At 44.9% G+C, this 19,011-nt stretch overlaps 1 protein-coding gene and 1 long non-coding RNA gene across 2 annotated transcripts; one reads left to right on the top strand and one right to left on the bottom strand.

The window, feature by feature from the left end:
- Positions 1-1,201: 1,201 nt before the first annotated feature.
- SRSF4 (serine and arginine rich splicing factor 4) lies at positions 1,202-14,746 on the bottom strand. The gene is made up of 6 exons (XM_062593999.1): positions 14,626-14,746; positions 7,179-7,321; positions 6,204-6,316; positions 4,226-4,440; positions 2,829-2,912; positions 1,202-2,656 (listed from the first exon to the last, which is right to left on the bottom strand). Exons 1-6 carry the CDS (start codon positions 14,730-14,732, stop codon positions 1,873-1,875), a joined length of 1,446 nt encoding a protein of 481 aa, XP_062449983.1. The 5' UTR covers positions 14,733-14,746; the 3' UTR covers positions 1,202-1,872.
- LOC134150252 (uncharacterized) lies at positions 3,988-6,964 on the top strand. The gene is made up of 3 exons (XR_009960617.1): positions 3,988-4,101; positions 4,190-4,274; positions 5,016-6,964. It is a non-coding gene; the product is annotated as an uncharacterized LOC134150252 (long non-coding RNA).
- Positions 14,747-19,011: the final 4,265 nt, after the last annotated feature.

The raw sequence follows: 19,011 nt of genomic DNA, 5'->3' as shown, positions 1-19,011 counted from the left end.
CCTTCAGCCTAAGCCAAACTGCTGGTGACACATAGGGGCTTGTTTCAGCAGCTTGCTGATGATCCAAGTATGAGGTTGGGATATTATTCAGGAATACCTCGAAAGCTTTCTAGAGTCTGTCCTCCTTTCCCAAGTCCAGAGGGATTATAGGGATACATCAGGAGAATGGCTCATCCATCAAATTCCCAGTGTTTTTAAGTCCACCGCTCCTCAGAAGCATATCCCGCACTTTTTTTTGTTTGTTTTTAAAGCCCAGGGTTACACAAACCTCAGCATGAGGAAAGAACATGCTTTAGATGGGAGAACTGCTGCAGTCACTTGAAAGCGACAACTCTATACAACAGCCAGAGATCAGCTCAACTGCAAGTGGGAGATGCTGCCGTAGTGAGCCCCCACTCCAGCCCAGGAACCCAAGCAACCCCATATAACCCCCCAAGCACCCAGAATCTCTCTCTCAAACCCAGCTGCTTTATTAGGAGGAGGAACTCCAGGAAAACATGCTGAGCAAAGACATAGTGAAGCTCTAACCTTATAAAGTCACAAATCACAAGCCCACTTACAGCTCAGGATCACACACACACACAAGTAAACAGCTGGAAAAGCTTTGTGCTGTCCTGCTGGATGTGTTAAGGTTAGGAAAAATGATAAAAGTATCATGTTCTCCTCCTCATTTTCTCTAAGGCCCCATAGAAAGAGCCAACTCTGCAAAAGAAGAAATACTTAAAACATGATCTACAAAATAAAGCAAAAAGTAGAAAAGATGCTTTCCACATCTACCTGACTTACCTTCAGTGTTACCTGCATCAAGAACTGAAGTGTTTCTGGACAATAATCTCACTTGGCTTTCGTCTAGTGAGTTGAGTGAGTGAAACGTTTTCTTCCTCATATTATGGAAGCTGAAGCTCAGCACGTTTAATTTACATAGACAACAGAAAATAGGCTTCTCACCTTCGTTATTGTTTCTGGTTCATCTTCCTTTGTTCTCTTCCCTATTGCAGTGTTAGAACTCTAAACAGCACAGGAAGTATTTCCAGAGAAACAATATATTATTATTATTTTTAACTGGATTGTATTTGAGTGTCATGATCCCATTTAAGATATAGTCACTTTCTAAATGAAGAACTCATTCTTTGTGACTAACTGGTCTTTATATTCAAGTTTACAGCAATAAATATAAAAGTGACAGTCACAACACACAACTTCACGTAACCACCACCAAATGTCATCAAGCAAAAATAGTCTTTATTCAAATTTCATGGAAACAGGTATCACTGTACTTTGCAAGACGAGAAAAAAATAAAATAAAAAATTTAATATAAAACAAGAATATTGTCACAATACCAGAATATGGAACTCTACTTCCTTCTCTATGGATTACTGCAAGTATCTTTTTTGTTTTTCCTTTTGACAGTGCTATTCACAACTCTGTAAGTCCAAAAATATGAAACAAAAATAGTATGAAACTTAAGACTTTGCACTTCCACTAAATGGCATACATCAAAGGGCATCAATTCAAGGGCAAATATCATTGAAGCCATCATACCTACCTATCAGCCATCATTCCAATCTTATAAACCCAAAGTGCAGTGCTCATTCTCTGTAATGCTGTTCTTGGAAAACAGGACAATTTCAGTGTTCTGGGAAGAATTATATTTAAAGAAAATCTTTCTGTAAGATAGCAAGTGAGCTGAACAGCCTTGCACCAGAGAGCATTACAGGGAGTGAGCACTGCAGTTAACAGTGGTAGACACACCATCAGGTTTGTTAAAAATATACAGCATTGACATGTGTTCTACTTCAATCACTTGTGCTACAACTACCAAACATATACAAAAGACTTTTCAGATAGTTCCAAGTGTGGTTGCAGCAAGGTTAGGATTTGGAGCGAGACCTTGACCGTGACTGGGAGTGTGATCTAGAGGCAGATCTAGATCTAGATTTAGACTGGGACCTAGGTTTTGAAACTGATTTTGACCTGGAACGAGAATCTGATTTGACATTTATTTTTGACTTGGAATTTGACCTAGATCTGGAGCGAGACACCCGATGCACACCTGTATCCTCACCCTCACCTTTTGCCTCCTTTTTGTCAGATTCTGATGATTTTAGATGCTCCTTTTCTTTGGAGACTGACCGGGACCGCTCACGACTGTCCTTCCTTTTCTTCTTGCTACTTGGTTTGCTGTCTCGCTTGCTGCGCCTCTTGCTTTTCTCACTCTTGCTTCGGCTGTGGCTCCTGCTCCTACTTCTGCTGTCATCCCTACTTCTCTTCCTACTTTTCCTTTTGTCTTTACTGTGGCTCCTGCTCCTGCTCTCATCCCTGCTCTTGCTCCTGCTTCTAGCCTTGCTAATGCTCTTCTCCCTGTCTTTGCTCTTACTCTTTCTCATGCTCTCCCTCTCCTCTCCCCTGCCTTTACTCCCACTTCTGCTCCTACTCTTACTCTTTTCCTTGCTGCAGCTCCTGCTCTTTGCTTTCTCATCACTGTTGTGGAGAGTGCCCTCAGGTTTGTCTTTACTTTTGTTTCGTGATTTTTCTGCACTCCTGCTGCGGCTCCTACTTTTATCCTCTTTACTTGGAGTCCTGCTTTTCTCTTTTTGGCCTCTGCTACGGCTCTTGCTTCGACTACGGCTCTTGCTTCTGGAACGGGACACAGACCTGAAAGCCCAAAAATAAAGAATAATTCCACTTTAGTGCAGCTTAGATTTGACTAGCACTTAAATACTGTACATGAGATAAGGAAAAGAAAAACAAATTTCCCACTGCAAATATAGAAAGATGCTTCTGGTTTAAGTGGGTAGTCCCCATTGCTTCAACCACAGAGACATACCTGGATCTTGATCTACTCTTGGAACGACTGCTACTAGCACTGCGGCTCCTGCTCTTATGAGAATGTCTGCTTCGAGAGCGAGACCTGAAACAACAGCTCCATGTTAGGATGTGCCTATGCACAGCTTGTGATCTCCCGGTCCCACACGAATGAAGAAGTTAGAGCATCAAAGTTCCTTTCAAGCAGCAGAACTGCAGAGCTCTTTACACAATACAGTTACAGATTTACAGTACCCTTCTCCACAGTGCTCATCCCCTGCTGCTATGTCTGGAAGCGAGCAGGGCTGCCAATCTGAAATAATACACAACCTTATTATTAAAGGTAAGGAAGTGAGAATCACTTTCCAAACAAAGTCAAAGTTTTGAATACAGTGAACTATTCAGATAAAGCACTGTCAGAACAAGGCTCTCTGCTGTTCAACTACGGAAGGCTGTTGGCTGATGCCCAGAGATACTGGGTCTAACGGAGCTTCCACTTTCAGCCCCTCAAGAAGAGCAACCTGTTTGTCCACCACTTTCCAAGAAACTTCAGGTATTACCTGCAAGATAAAGGATACTATTTGCTTACCTGGCTCTGTAACTGGGAGAGATGCAATTAGGCTGTCAATCCCACAAATTCTTCCCACCCTATTAACTTTTGAGCACATAGGCTCAATGGTATTTCACAAAGCTCTCAAACATATAAAGTTCCTAGAACTTTTGATAAAAACCTGGAATCCACAGAAAGGAGGGATAATACACCAATGTTCCCCTAGCTAACAGCTGGGATAAGTCCACTTCACCTGGCAGTTTATACCGGGGAAGGCTTCCAGAATACTTGTTGTTACGAACCAGCAACAGTGCTGTTATCTCCTAACCAGCGCACTGCTCAGGGGCAGGGAGGAGTAGAAGTAATAGAAGCTTGCCTGAATTTTCTTAAGGCAAAAAGAATACTGTGCAAGACTGGATGGGGAAAATAGCTGTGTGTTACTGTGTGATAAAGCATTTTTTTTTGTCCTACCAAGAAGGCTGCAAATCTCTAAGAAACAGGAAATGGGTGGGGTGTCCAAGTTGAGAAATAGTTGTTAGTTCTGGTGCTTACAGCAAAACACAATGTTCAGAACTGAAGTGCTACAAGTACCTTCTGTTTCCTTTTGGATGCACAGCTCCACCTACCATGCAGTGATCTGCTGCAAAATACCAAGGACTAGGAACTTCGTAGAGCTGGGGAAGAACAGTAGCATACCATGCTAAGGACAGCAACTCAGAGGAGGTTTTTCTTTGGTTACTTGCAGGTAATTAACAAATTCTCAAAAGCTAATCTGAGGGCTCCAAATCCTTCCAAGGCATTTTGGAATCTGCTATATATTCATGTTCTTGCAGTTAGATTTAACGTCAGCTACATATGAAGAGACGTACCTGGAATGGCTTCGGCTTCTGGAATAAGAGCGGCGCCGTCTTGATCCAGGTCTGTCTTCCACTAATCTAATCTTTCTGCCATTTACTTCTGTCCCGTCCAGCTTTTCAAGGGCTCTTTTCATGTCAGAATAGGATTTGAACTCAATCACACCTTCATTTTTCCTTCCTTTGTGTGCATCTGCATATGTCACCTCCCCTGCCTGACGCATATAATCCTAGAGGAAGAGGACAGAATAACCATTGCCTCGAATCCAGAGTCAGGCTTTCAAGCTAATTCTACTCATTTCTGCAATGATGCTCACTTAGCCTTTTCTATTTACACTAATATCAGCAAGGGTTTTAACCAAACAGCTTTTGCAGAACTAAAGCCAAGGTTTCTGAGCAAGCCAAGTAACGCACTGCAATTTCAGAGATGCTGTGTGATTAGAGCTAAGGCTGTGTTGATAGTTTTGACCTAAAACCATATTTTAAGATCTCACATCTTAAGACTAAAATCAAATACGCTTTGGACTGTGATAAGTTTCAATGACAGAAGTGATTAAAGAAAAAAAATGCTTGATCTCTAAATCACATGCTCAAAGGTAACTTAGGAAACGTGAAAAACTGAAAGATCTAATACTAAAAAGGTCTCAAATAGGGAACAGAAGCACAAGCTTCCGTTTGTCCTACACCTAGGTAATATATCTCATGTTCTGCGGGAAGAAATCCCACAGCAATAAAAGCTAAGTTCAGTTTCCCACTTCATGCTACTTGACTCCTATGTTTCATTTACTAAACATCTGTTTTTCAGGAACTGACATTCTGCCCTGCCTCAAGCAAGCCGTCAGACAGGGCTCTTTCAGCTGCTTTGGACGTAGGCTGCACAGAATTTTGGTTCAGTCTATTTTTGACCCACCTATTCCCATCTTACGTACACTGAAATTAAAGCTGTTCAAAAAAAAGCAACGCATCCAGTAGAAGATTAATCATGCCATGCTCTACTTACAATTATTAATACCAGAAGCAAAGACAAGCTACTGATGGTGTGAAGCATTAACAACAGAAGACATTTGAAGAATCTCAGTACGTACCTGAACTAGAGTTACATATTCAATTACAGACCAGTTTCTAATACGTCAAAGTTTGTTTAGAACAAATTTTACACATCCTTAAAAGAGAGCCATAAAAGAAAGCGTGCCTGTAAGAACAAGTGTTTTTAACCATTTCTATTTTTGATAAGGAAACACTACCTTTTACAACTACTATCGGAACTCTGCTCCCTGTTCTGCCCCCTCCAACCCATGATGCAGATAAATACGAACCATTTCACCTCGCATGTGTTCACACGCACTGCAGTCTATGCAGTGTGCTAGCTGGCATTTCCACTACCTCACTCTCCACTCCCTCAGACTTGGACAAAATTTTAGCGTTTAGCAGAGGTTTTGTATGATTGCTTGTAGTCCGGAAGCACCCTTTTCCTGAAACTCCCTTTGAAACAGTTTCCCAATGAGGAAATTCTTAAGAGACTGTGCAAGAATGATGCTATATTTCCGAACAGCTCTAGCACATTAGAAGTTGATGAGTAAAACCAGAAGTGACAAGGACAAACTTCTGCGACACTAATGAGTCTTACCATTGGCCTGGTTAAAGTCTGATTTGACAGGGCTTAAAGACTGAAAAATATCTGTACATGGTGTTGGTTTATGTTGAGCAAAAAAGAAAAATGCATTCTCCTACTGTCCAATAACATGCAAATCTGTGCAGATGCAACTCCCAATGTAGTATGTAATATTAATGACTGCATATATTCAAACGTACTTCAATATTGACTTAATGCATTACGTAGAAAAACCTCCTCATATGCATATGAGCACACAGACTTATTTTAACAAAATGGAGTGAGGAATACAGGTCTATACAAGTTTTTCTTGATGAAACTGAAGCTAACTTGTTTACCCTTTGTGCTCTTTATTAGAGGGCAAAGAAAGGGGCCCCATACCTTAAGATCCTGCCAGCTGCAGCGGCTTGACAAATTTTCCACAATCAATCTGTATTCTGTACGAGTAGGAGGACCGTACTTATCTCTTCCGCTTCTTCTATAACCATATCCACCTTTAGGAGGTGACAAGCAGACAGCAGTACTTCAACTACGGAAATGGCGCGCTCGCTGTACACCCCAAACAAAAACTATTCTGCCCCACATGTTTGTAAGTACTTTAAAACTTCACCCACCCTCTAGTCTAAATTAGATTCCCATTGTATAAAATGTTAAAAAGATGCAAAGCATTCTAAAGAGTCATTACTGCAATGCTAACACACAATTAAAACAATGCACATCATTATAATTAACATGCAATTAAATTTATTTTAAAAAAATCTTGAAAGAAGAAATCAAATCATTTAAGCTAGTTTACTAGTGTTACTTACATTGCTTAAAGGTTTTCTGAATATCTGATATGAATAAAGATTTTCAGGCACCTATTTCAGATTAATCTCATCTGTCTCTAACCCTTGGGATCCTCACCACCCAGGTCTAATAGGAAAAGGTTGCGGTCGTCACATGGCTTCCTTTTTTGTCGGCCAAGGGCCACAAAGGTCAAAGAGCCACTCATGGAAAGGTAACCCAAGGTCAGCAAATGGAACAGGCAGTCATCTTAGCCTCAAAGGACTCTTAATTAAAACATTGAGTCTTTGTTAAATCTATGTTAAACAATCACATTACAAATAAACCATTAAAAGAGGTAAATAAAATGATAATAAAAGTGGTACAAGAAATTGTGTTTATTAATTTATCAATTAAAAGTTTAATACAATAAACAAGTTAATAAATATTCAGATCAACAGTTACATTTACAGTTACAGAACACTATTCACAACTTCATATCATTTCCTTTTAAAGTTATTTTTAAAAATAAGAGTTTAAAAGCATTTTATTTAGAATAAATCACTGATACAAATGCATTTTGGTGCTTACTGCGTCCGGAACCATAACTGCTGTCACGACGTGGACCTCTGGCATGCTCAACGATCACTCTCTCCCCACAAAGATCTTTACCATTTAGCTCATAAACGGCATCATCTGCATCTCGCAGATCATCAAACTCAACAAAGCCATACCTAGAGACAGAAAGACGGAGAAGACAACTGCTCAGAACGAACTGATCCTGAGGCATCTATTGTCAGGAGCAACTCACATCCTAGAGCAGGTTTCTGCTCCTCTCCAAGGAGGAACCTCTCTGTGCTGTCCTTTAGGTGAACATCAGTTGTGACCCCCTGAAGGCTGGCTAAGGCTTCGAGCCCACTGAGCACCATAGCCTACTCGCTAACCTGCTAAATACGGTACAGTGCTGCGTTATTCAGTAAGTTTGCTTGACTGCAGTTTGGCTGAAGTAGCATTTGACAGATATTACAGGATATATGCTCACTGGATTGGTATTTACCCTGATTTTTGAAAAGCCCGGCTTCGAATTCCTTGCTGTGGTATACTACTCATGTTACAAAGCCACCTTAGTTCCCACACTTTAAATGGAATATGCATATGCAAGTGATCTGCACACTGTGCTTGGAATGTCTCAAAAAAGAAATATTCAGGTGGGTGAGGAAGATGGCTTTTATTTGTTTTAATCAGAGACTCATTTTATTTTTGACTATAGACAGTACTGATGATTTGGATAAGAAAAGGACAGGACAGATTTTACACCTGTTGAGTTATCCGCAGCTTCCCATACACTGCTGAGAGCGCTTTACGTCCACTGGACTCCTAAAAATCACAGCATGTCAGAGAGCACAAGTCCAAACATTCATTTACTGAACATAAGAAAAATCCTGCAGCCATAACCAGGAACAAGTTCCCACGGTGAACAAATAGTCCACCAAGGCCAAGAGGCCTTGTCTGGCAGCACAGGGCACAGCTCTAGAGGAGATCTGAGGAAGTCTTTGCCTGCATTTGAAAACTAAGTTGCACTAGCCTAGCTTCAACACTTTGGAAATAGAGACAGATAAAGAGCAAGAGGAAAGGCACGAATTCAGAAAACATAAAGCTTATTTTTAACATTCAAATGGACGTTTTAGAATCAGTTTCCTATTGCCAAATGAAGATAGTACAGAGACATACACAAGCTTGCAGACCACTGCTTGCCTGAAGAGTTAAAGCCAGCATTTCTCATTTAATCCTCAAAGGTGGCACAGACATCAGAGGAGGAGTCAGGCTGCTGCAAGCACCCAATCTCTACTGACTAGAGAGCTCAAAAGACTGAACACAAGTTTTTAAATTAGTGTCCTTCAACTGGTGCTCAGGGACAAACCAGTGACTCGCCTACAGTTGCCGAGCAAACCTACAGCAGCACTGAAACCAGACTCAACTTTGCCAATTTCTAAACCGCCAGAGTGAAATACTTGTTTTAAAAATAAAGTTGTGTTAAGTGTCCATTATCCAAATGGGCCAGGGAAGAGGAGGACAGAGGACATCCAAGCGTTGTTAATCCAAGTTCAGACTGAGTTTATCCGTAGTTGAAACCCATTTGTCCTTTACTTACCTGCCAAGACCCAAATTCAGGCTTCAGAGTCTCCCATGCAATAACTGATGATATCGCAGCCCTGTACAGTATTGGGAATTTCTTTTCATCTGGCTGCAACATCTCTGGTTGCTGTAGAGCAAACACAATCCTGAACTCAGGTCTTTACAAGCAAGTAGGAGGAACAATTTTGTGAGTATTTGTTTTAAGTGATCCATAAAAGCAAATCCGCTATACAAGAACGCTGACCTTTTAGGTCGCTTAATTTTAAAGCATTTTCACTAACTCAGCAACTATTTGTTACGTAATTTATTAACTAAGAACATATCCAAACAAATAAGGTAGCTGCTTTCTCAGACAAGTGCTGTAGTTCATGAAAGAAGAGGGACTGACTAACAGCAACTGAAACGATCACAGTCATCATAAAACTGTCATTATAAAACTGTTCAGTGGGAACTTGTCCCCCCTCCTCCCTTCACTCCCCCCAAATAGTTATCTTCTTACATTTAAACTGGATCTCACTGTGGAGGTAATTACTTACAAGGTAAAGCAACTGGTATTGCACCAGTCACCCATTTGCAAGACAAAGTATTACAGATGAAGAGGTGAAGCTAGCGTAACAGAGGAGTAACTAAATTTGACCAGAGCACCGTGTTAAACTCCCCACCTGTATTATGCACTGGAGAAAACAGGGCACCTGCAGCACATCACTGACCAAGCAGTAGGTAAGGTACTGCTCCAGAGCAGTCTCGAAACAGAACACCTACATTCATGCATCTGGCCTCCAACAGGAGTTTCCATGAAACTCTCCCACGCCCTAGAGAGACAGGATTTGGTCTAAGTCTTGATGGATAGTGTTACTTGTGTTGTCTTCTCTCCACGTGCTCCAAAAGGGTATACTTAACATTTATCCTACACTATTAATCCCTTTAATTTGGGAATACACAGAACAGAAATAGTCTTAGAATAAGATACTGCTCTGACAGAAAAGGAAAAAGAAAAAGTTACAACAAAAAACTTCAGGTGTTTGTTAAAACACCCCTAAGAAGCTAATATAAACCTTAAAAAAAGAGTATGTGCTTTCAAATTCAAAAAAAAAAAAAAAAAAAAGACCACCCCCCAAATTGCACAGCCCAGAAGTGAATGTAATAGTGACCCACCTGTCAAACATGAGCAATACTGCACCCTATGATCTAGGAACATGAATCAAGAACGTTTAGAAGCATAGTTTGACACCACAGAAAGCCACAGTTGCTGACACAGCCTTAACTACAGCAATCTGAACCTGCTGTTATGATGGTAGTGCAAGTAAATCTTCTTCCAAATGTCTACTATTACTACTTCATATGTGGCATAAAACTACCTACTAAAAATGTCAATGCAATTTACTTGAGATAACATGAAGCTACACCATTTTCTGTTCACGTATCAAAAAAGCAAAGCAAAAAAAAAAAAAAAAAAAAACACACACACACACGCAAGAGTAGCTGCCCTTATTCTAAGCAATTCTAGTAGACTAAACCTCCTGAATGGTGTTTTTCTTTTTAAATCAGAAATGAAGGGAAAAAACATAACTTTCTAAAATCACATGCAGTCCCAAATAAAAAGAAAAAAAAGTCATTCCCCTCCTCCTTTTGGCCGTTCCCCTGTTTACGAAGGTTTCTAATGCCACAGAATTCCTTCTCACTGGCTCTGCACACTCCTCTCTGCGCTGGCGTGCCAACAGCGGCACAAATCCCTTTTCTATGGCATTTACAAGGCGCCAAAGTTTTTCCCGATACGTAAGAATGGCTGGTGCTGGAGAACTGGTGGAGCCCTAAAGCATGAAACCCGTGTACTCAAAACCAACATCCCCCTTCACCAACATATGCTGGAAACCTATGAAATATAGAGGAGTGGTGGCAGTCCACAGTCTAGCTGAGCCTGGCCAGTACCCTAACTATCATTTTGCACATTCTTAGAATAAGAGATCTATTTAAAGTATTGTCCCGTCCCGTCCCCCCCCCCCAAAAAAAATGCAAGCTTGACAGCTTTCTTAATTCTGTTTTACAGAACTGCTTCATACGGAGAGATGCTGTGAAAGTGAACTCAGCTCTCTGCACCTCCTCCTCCCTCCAGAGCTTCTGGAAGGAGATCAGGTGGCAGCACCACCACCAACACAAGTCACCACCAAAGAGCAAACACATGCAGACTTGGTTGTTGGCTTCAGCCTCACTTGGAAGAGGGAATGCAATACTTTCAACCCTAAAAGCGCTCAAAAGGTAAATAGTGAACTTCTCTGGGGCATTCAGTCCAAGGAAAGCTGCCCCTTGAGCTGTACTTGCCTGTGCTGTGATCGGAAAGGTGAGCTTATCAAGGAAAAGCATCTTCAGGTCACTTGAAACTTAACACTCATTTGAACACATTGCTGAATGTACTGAAGATTTGGTCATGACTTTTTTGGTAGTAATATTTAAGTTTCTGTAGTAACAACAAACATCTGAGAATCTCTTTGGTCTTCTAGCAGAACCAAATGCTCTATTTAAGACACAACAGATAAAAATTTCACCATATTCACTGTAATATTAGTAAAGCAAGAAAATCCACAAATCCACTGGAATTATAAAAAGGTGAATTTCCAATGATCTTTTTTTGTCATCTAGGTGCACTGGATATCACTATGTTTAACTTCAATTTGATTTTCAAAGGCACTCAATACCAATCACTTTCAGTGAAGTCAATGGGCAGTAAATACCTGTAAATACCAATGGGCAGTGGGGGGGGGGGGGACACCGCTTTCCCTTAAGCAACAAGCACAGAAGTTTGAACCTAACTAGAGCAAAGAATTGAAGCATGAAGATTTTAGTTTTGATCTTTGTTCCTCAGTCTGATGGAGAAGACACATCCCTCCATCTTGCAAAGGTTTTATGAAGCTGAACCTGCAAATTCTTGAAAGCCAGTTAGAGTGATGGAGGGCAGATAAGTACACGGGTAAAAATATTTTAAGTTGTTGAGACTGCAAATTGATTTCACCATAAAGGAAAGCTTCCAGCTCTTAGAATTATTACTCTCAGCTTTTAGTATGTTTTTAGAAGATAAAAAAAGTAGGCTGAAATGTCCAATTGTCTGGTCACCTAATAATTTGTTATTGCCATGCATGGCTCCAGCTGTCAATACAGTTCTGAGCAGGAACAAGAAAATTTTGAAAACTAAGAGCAAGCAGTTAGAAGTTGCAACTCAAAGGGAGAATCCAACAAAAACTGAGGTTTTATTTTCCCATCCTTTTCTCAGGTAAACACTGCTTAAAGACTTTGAATTGCAAGCTGTAATTACAATTACCAGCAATAGAGACCTAAGCTAGGCTTTTAGGACTCTGAACCTATCACATTCCACTTTTATTCTCCCGCTCAAGCTTTTCAGCTTAACTTCACCAACTGCTAAAATACTGAATGGCTAATCTCCTTCAGGCTGAGCATTTAAGACAACCCACACTTTCCAGAAGAAACTGAAAGAATCTCTTAAGTCACACACTGTGCAGTAATTTTTAATCATTTGCTAAGCACTGCTAAAAATAAGTTGTGGAAAAAGGATCAGAGACCAAACAAAGCAAACTGTAAAGCACCTCGACAAAAGCGCAGTGCAAGATTATCCCAAGTAGAGAGACATAATATCTGATAGTTTAAGTAGATTTTTGTCAAACTAGAACTTTAAATACAAACTAACAATAGCTTGTTGAAAGCATTTCAGAATATACAATCAAAAGGCACTAAATTTCTGCATTAATCCAAGAAATATACATTAAGCTTCATCTAACCCACAGCTGAGGCAATTCACTATAGAAGCAGCAAACAGCAAGGTGAATGACAACTCAATCCTTTAAGATTCCTATGATCCTGTGCTTATCTATAATTTCTGAACTGTCTCCCCCCAGCAAAGTTACGCTTTGTTTCAGAGCCGAAGTCATTTTTGCTTCAGGTTCAGAGCATCCAGATTTTAGACAGAGGTAGGCTGCGTCCTCTTTCTCGGCCCCAATACATCCTAGGTACGATTAAGATCCTAGAAATCCGATGCTCCAGGTTTGGGAGTCGCGAGCACAGACAAGCTGCCTGCTGCATCCACACCACATCCCCACGAACAACTTCAACTGCTGAGCTTGGAGCATAGTGCTGGTCAATAACAGATCATTTTCAATACAACAGGAAAACAAGTCTGTTAACTGCACTGGTCATGTCATTTGGCACTTCTACAGCTGCTAATAAAAGTTTGCTTTATAAACAACTGTCTGTGAAGTACTTCTGTTTCATTTGGCATTTTTATACCATAACAGGAAAACTAACTGCACAGAACACTCTCACAGGCACAGACTGGAACTGGAAAACAGAAGCCTCAAGTATTTCAGTTATGGGCAGTCTTCAGTCCTACCTGAAGCTCTGTTGGTTAAAACACTGACACGAGCACACCTGTTTGTTTTAAGAATGGCTTTTATTCACTTTGAGTTTAATATACATCAACCTACAACTAAAAACAGCATTAAAACAAAATGAGCTTCTTTCTGCACTAAGGACTAACTCTTGTGAGAGACTCCTCTTCTCCACTTCTAAATCAAAAATAGTAATTGGCTGTTCTGGCTAGTAATAAAATCCATATTCCACTCAGTCTCCCTAAAGCAAGACTTCAAGTTGGGTTTCTTGTAAAGTAAAAATGCCAACACTTGTTAGGCTGGTAGTTCAAGTGTTGGAAAAATCATAATTTGTTTTCTCTTGAAAATCCATACTTGAATGTCTTGGGCAAGTCCTAGTGGAGCAGGATCCAAAACCATCTAGGTACAGCAAGACTTCAGTCACTAGAATGGCACACATATATAAGTACACATTATATTAAGACTTCAGCATGACTTTGGAGGAGGTTCACCCACACCAGCTGCTATGGACAGGCCCCGTCCTGCATGCCCCACTCCCAGCTATGAACACCCTCGAGGGCTGCTGTTCTCCAAACTCAAAACTAACGAGCACCTGCTAACAAAGCTGGGCAGGTACTTGTGCCACAGCACCTGCAGCCAACCCTGCAAGCGTGGGTCTCGGCACCTGCTGCCGTGGGGTTGGGGGGATATTGGGGAAGAGGCTCTACAGCTCATCCTTGGGTGCTCACTGCTGGGTGCAGGGCAAAACAGCAGGGGAACCACCGCAGGAGACACCATCTCCCTCAAAGTTCAAGTTGGACCTGTGCATCCTGCCCACCCCACCCCAAACACAGCTAAAGTCCCTGGGGAACCTGACTCCCCCACTCCCAAAGCAGACCACAGCATCCTGTCCTCCTGCCCCCTGCCAGGCGTGGGGATCCAAGCATCCTGCCCCCCCAACCCTGAGGGGACCCAGGCACTCTGCCCCCCCCCCCAATATTCCCATGGAGACCTAGGCATCCAGCCCCCCCCCCCCAACATTCCCTTGGAGACCTAGGCGTCCTGCCCACCCCCCCCCCAAACATTCCCTTGGAGACCTAGGCGTCCTGCCCACCCCCCCCCCCCAAACATTCCCTTGGAGACCTAGGCGTCCTGCCCCCCCCAACACTCCCATGGAGACCTAGGCGTCCTGCCCCCACCCCCAAACATTCCCTTGGAGACCTAGGCGTCCTGCCCCCCTTCCCGATCGCCAAGGGGGCCCAGGCGTCCTGCCCCCCCTTCCCCTAAATGTTGCCAGGGAGACCTAGGCGTTCTGCCCCCCCCCCCCCCGCAGGACCCAGGGGCCCTGCCCCCTCCCCCCCGGCCCAAAGAGAGCCCAGGCGTCCTGCCCCCCCTCCCCCCAGCCCCAAGGGGACCCAGGCGTCCTGCCGCCCCCCGCCCGCTCCCGTCAGCGGCCGGCGCCTGCGCAGCGGGGCCGGGCGGCGCTCCGCCGGCGGGCGGAGGGGGGCGGCGGGCCGGGCGGCGCTCACCCGTTCTTGAGGTCCACCTCGAGGATCTTGCCGTAGCCCTTGAAGAAGCGCTCCACGTCGCGCTCCCGCGCCTGGTAGCTGAGGCGGCCGATGTAGACCCGCGGCATGGCGCCCGGCGGCGGGCGGGGGGGGGGGGAGGAGGGAGCGAGGGGAGGGGCGGGGCTGCGCCGGCCGAGCGCGCACGCCGGGGGGTGGGGCGCCGGGCGCGACGTCACAGCGCCGCGCGGGGACAGGCGGGGGAGAAGAGAGCCGGGGAAGGGGGCGGAGGAAGAGAGAACACATCACGGCAAAGCCCCACCCACGCCCCGCCTCCCTGCCCGGCGTCGCGCCTCTTAAAACGGCCGCGCCGCTGGTGGGCCCCTCCTGGTTTATATAGCCTCCCTGCCTCCATGCTGGGGGACTATAGGGTCTCCCTTGTCCCACGTGTAACGTACTGATAGGCATCTCACATGTGCTGGGGTGCTTATGGGGTGCAGGGGTCTTGTGGGGTCCCCCTTCCCCTGAGGGGGGTATTACAAGGTACTAATAGAGGTCCCCTCCCCATATGGGTGTGTTGATGGGGGTCCCCTTCCACAGATACAGGGTGTGAGTTGAGATCCCCCTTTCCCAAATGCAGGGCACTTACGGGGCTCCCCTTCCTCATATGGGGAGACTTATGGGCTTCCCTTTCCATATACAGGGCGCTGTGGGGGTCCCCCGCGTGCTGAGGTGCTTATGAGGTCCCCCCATACAGCAGGGGACTTACGGGGTGCCCCTTCCCCATGGCAGGAGGGGACATGGGGTAACACCTCTTCTGGGTGCTTAAATTTCTAATAGGAAGTTTAGATAGATTCTAAAAATCTAGATAAATCAGGTGGGATTCACGCCTGAGCCAAAGGCCCCTAATGCGAGTAGGAAAACTCCTGTTTGCCTTCAGCGGGCTTTTCACCCCTTGCTACATCACGCCCCCCAAAAAAGGCAGTATTTCGACTTAGACATCAAAAACCCCCCCACAAAACCCCAAATTGCATACATTCAGAGCATTAGCAAACGTACTTTTGCTGTGTGACAGGCGTAGTTAGGTTTAATTATCACTTCCCTGGTGCCCCGGTGCGGGAGTGACTGTTCCGGAATGTTCTGCGACGGGCAGCGACTTCTGCAGTGCTCCTTACACTGCCCAGGTAAAATAAACGAAGGGAAAAAAGCCTAGCATTATTTTTTTTCTGGTTGTTTTCTAGCTGAGCGCTGCTCTTGAAGCTCTCCGACTCCGTTTCTCCTCATGTTTTCCTGCCACTTGTCTGGCAGAGCTGGACGCACCGCCGGGGCTCGCCTTGCGCCGGGGCCGCGTGGCCATCGCCGCTGCGGCGCTTTCCTCCGCGAGGACAGGAATGCCAGCACTTGGCAGTTTTGTTCCTAAAATGGCCTGAAATACTCAGGATAAATCTGAAAATGTTCACCAGAAATGCTATTTAGCGAAAGCTAACTTTTTAAATAAAGCAAATAGTGACCAAACTTACTGTTTCTGCTTACTGGAGCCTTCAAGATTGAGAACCGATAGAGCTGAACTTCCTGATTTTCTTCCTTTTCAACTTTTAATCGTTTTCTTTGTTTCAAAGAGGGATTTATGGGATGAGACTCATTAGCTAATCCAAAATAAAAAATAAATAAAAAGAAGGAACAATCTGTGTTTTGGCAGGCTGGTTTTATGTGGTTAAAATGGTTTTAATACAGTCTAGCAAGTTTAGCTCCTCACACAGGCTGCTAATTTTAGTTTTAAAGTGGTTTATTTTTCAAAAGAAAATGCACATAGTTTTAAAGAATCCGTTCTAAGCCTTAAGAATGACTAAGGAATCACTGACTTCTCTTCCCCTACTCCGCAAAATGGCTAAGGCAAGTAAATGAAGACACAGTTTTTAACTCTCACTTTTCACATCCCAAACCCAATTTAGCATCGACTTTCCTCTGTGCGATAACCCGAACTGGGGACCACGTATCAGCATACAGCAGGATGCTGAATATATCTCCTGTAAATTTGGAATCCTCTTAGCATAAATCCAGAGATGAATCTGCATTTTACGTGTCGGCTTGCGATGCTGAAGCTGGAAGAGCAGAGCAAGACAGCCCAAGACTTGCCTGTGTAACTGTAATGACAGTGATTTTACATATCAGCGTTGCCTATTGCTAGTCACCCTCTAGAGAGGTAAATGTGCTCCCTGCAGCTACTGCAGAAATCTGCCTGTCCATCAGCAAAGTGCAGCTAGCTCCAAGGTGGAACAGAGCGGCCTTCTACCAGGAATGCTCCCAAACCCGCCACGGGAAAGCAAGGAAAAGCATTTCATTGACTCAAGAATTGTGTCGCTTGAGGACAGGGCCCGAGAAAGGGGAGGAATTTCCTTGAGGAGTCAGATAACGCGACTTGGGAAGACTCGGATCAGACTAGGGGAGCAGAGGCTGTGTTGCGGCTCTGCCATCTCCCCTTCCAGAAAATAGGAAGAAAACAACTCCTAAGGAGACATTGGGTGTTGGGCCAGTGGCTGAGGACTGGGGGCTTTTTGTTAGAGGAGCAAATTACTGTTTTATTTTTCTAAGGAGGAAACCAGGTTCTAGCAAGCGACAGCCTGGTGGGAAACAGCTCTCCGTCTTTGCCCGGCTTTCTAATAATTACCAGATTGAGCCTCTCTTTAGCGTCGTAATAAAATTTCCATGCTCTTGTTTCTGCCTTTCTCAGGCACTGGCCAGACTGACCAGGGGGGTCTTAATGAGAGATGGCTCCTGTTGAAGTAGGGCAAAACCCCTGTGATTTGTGCACTTGGGCAAATCCCAGCTCTGTGCAAAGTCACTCTTGTGGCCAGCAGCAAAGTTTGGAGCAAGAAACCTGATGTAGTTGAAACTTCTCAGGTGGGGAAGCCGAGCAGCATGCAGACGCGCCGGCGGCAGGTCCGGAAGCTGCTTTCCGCCGCGCTGGCGCTCGCCGCCTTGCGGCTCGGCCACGGCTCCAGCCGGCGTCACGGCCTCAAATCCCAGCGCGCGGCAGCCTGGCTCGCTCATGACTCTCCAGGGCAGCCAGGGCACGAGCGTCAAGGTAAAGGGCGACGGGGCTCCGCAGTGTCGGAGACGGCCCGGTGTGGCGGGTTTTGTGGGTCAGCGCCGGCCCGCGGGTCTGAGTGGCCTCTTGGGGAAGGAAGCGCAGGGCAGCGCAGGGGGAGGCAGCGCCAGTGGCTTGTTTTGCCCGTCACCGCGGCTGATTCCGCCCGGCCATCTGGCGAGGCTGCAAGAAGCATCGCTCCTGCCGGGGATAATCTGCTCCTGGCTGCTCCCTCTCACCCTCTTAGAGAAAAAAGGCTGGGGCTGGGCAAATGCGAGGGCCATTCCCGGCTCTGGGAGCAAGGACAACCCACATCCACGGCTGCAGACTGGCTGGGGCCAGGGCTCCCACAGGCTGCAAGGCAGCCAGCATCCTCGGGCTGCGCTCGCGGCCCCATGAGCCACGTGAGAAGAATTAGAAACATATTTTTGTGTTGAAAACGACCTGTTCTTGGTCACAAGGCCCTTTACGATGGCTGACGTGCCCCCTTCCACAGCTCAGTCCTATTGCTTGCTGCTGCTGCCGCTTGCAAACTTTTGCCTTTTATTTTCCAACTTTGACTGATTTAGACATTGAAGTGAACAAATGAAGGGGATAATCTCCATGCAGTCCTGCAAAGGAGACTCCTGCTGGCTCCCCAAAGCTGATTTAGCCCTACCCTGATACCGACTGCTTAGCCAGCAGGTTTCTCCAATTGGTTCATTCGACTTGCTTAAAAACTTGGGCAGCAATCAGGGGCTGCTCAAACAATGTTTACATTGAAGTGCAAATTACTCTCTGCCAAGGCTTAAATGCACCAGAGCATATTAGATCCTTAAACCTTCACACTTCTCTTCTATGGGCTTGTTTCTGAAAAGTGAAACCTGCTCTGGTTGCAGATCCTCCTCCTGCACCTGCTTCTGTGCCTGGGCATCTTCTACACCATCTACTACGTGATGGGGAGCATCTGCCATGGGGCTCTCAGGTGAGGCAGAGGGGGGGCTAGTGAGGGGCCCAAGATGCCTGTGCAACAGCAGCTTTGAAATAAGCTGGTTTCGATCTGAAGGGTTTTTAAATCTGCAGGATTTTTTAATCTGTGGGGTGCATAAGCTCTTCCTTAGGAAAGGGAGCTAAGAAGGAGTATTTGCTGGCATGAGGGCCTGCAGGGGTGTCTGAAGGGATCATGTTGGGGCGGGGTGGGGGGGGAAACCTTGTCTCACTGCACTGTAAAAGAACAATATTTGGTTTTAAGGGGGAGAGCGGCTAGAGCCTGTGCTTGCCTGGAGGTGTTGGACAAGCCAGGCTGGTATGGGGCATCCATGGTACTGAGGCCAACCGGATCA

Source organism: Rhea pennata, chromosome 23 (genome assembly GCF_028389875.1).
Source record: "Rhea pennata isolate bPtePen1 chromosome 23, bPtePen1.pri, whole genome shotgun sequence".
NCBI lineage: Eukaryota > Metazoa > Chordata > Aves > Rheiformes > Rheidae > Rhea > Rhea pennata.
This window is presented reverse-complemented; position numbering and strand designations above follow the sequence as displayed.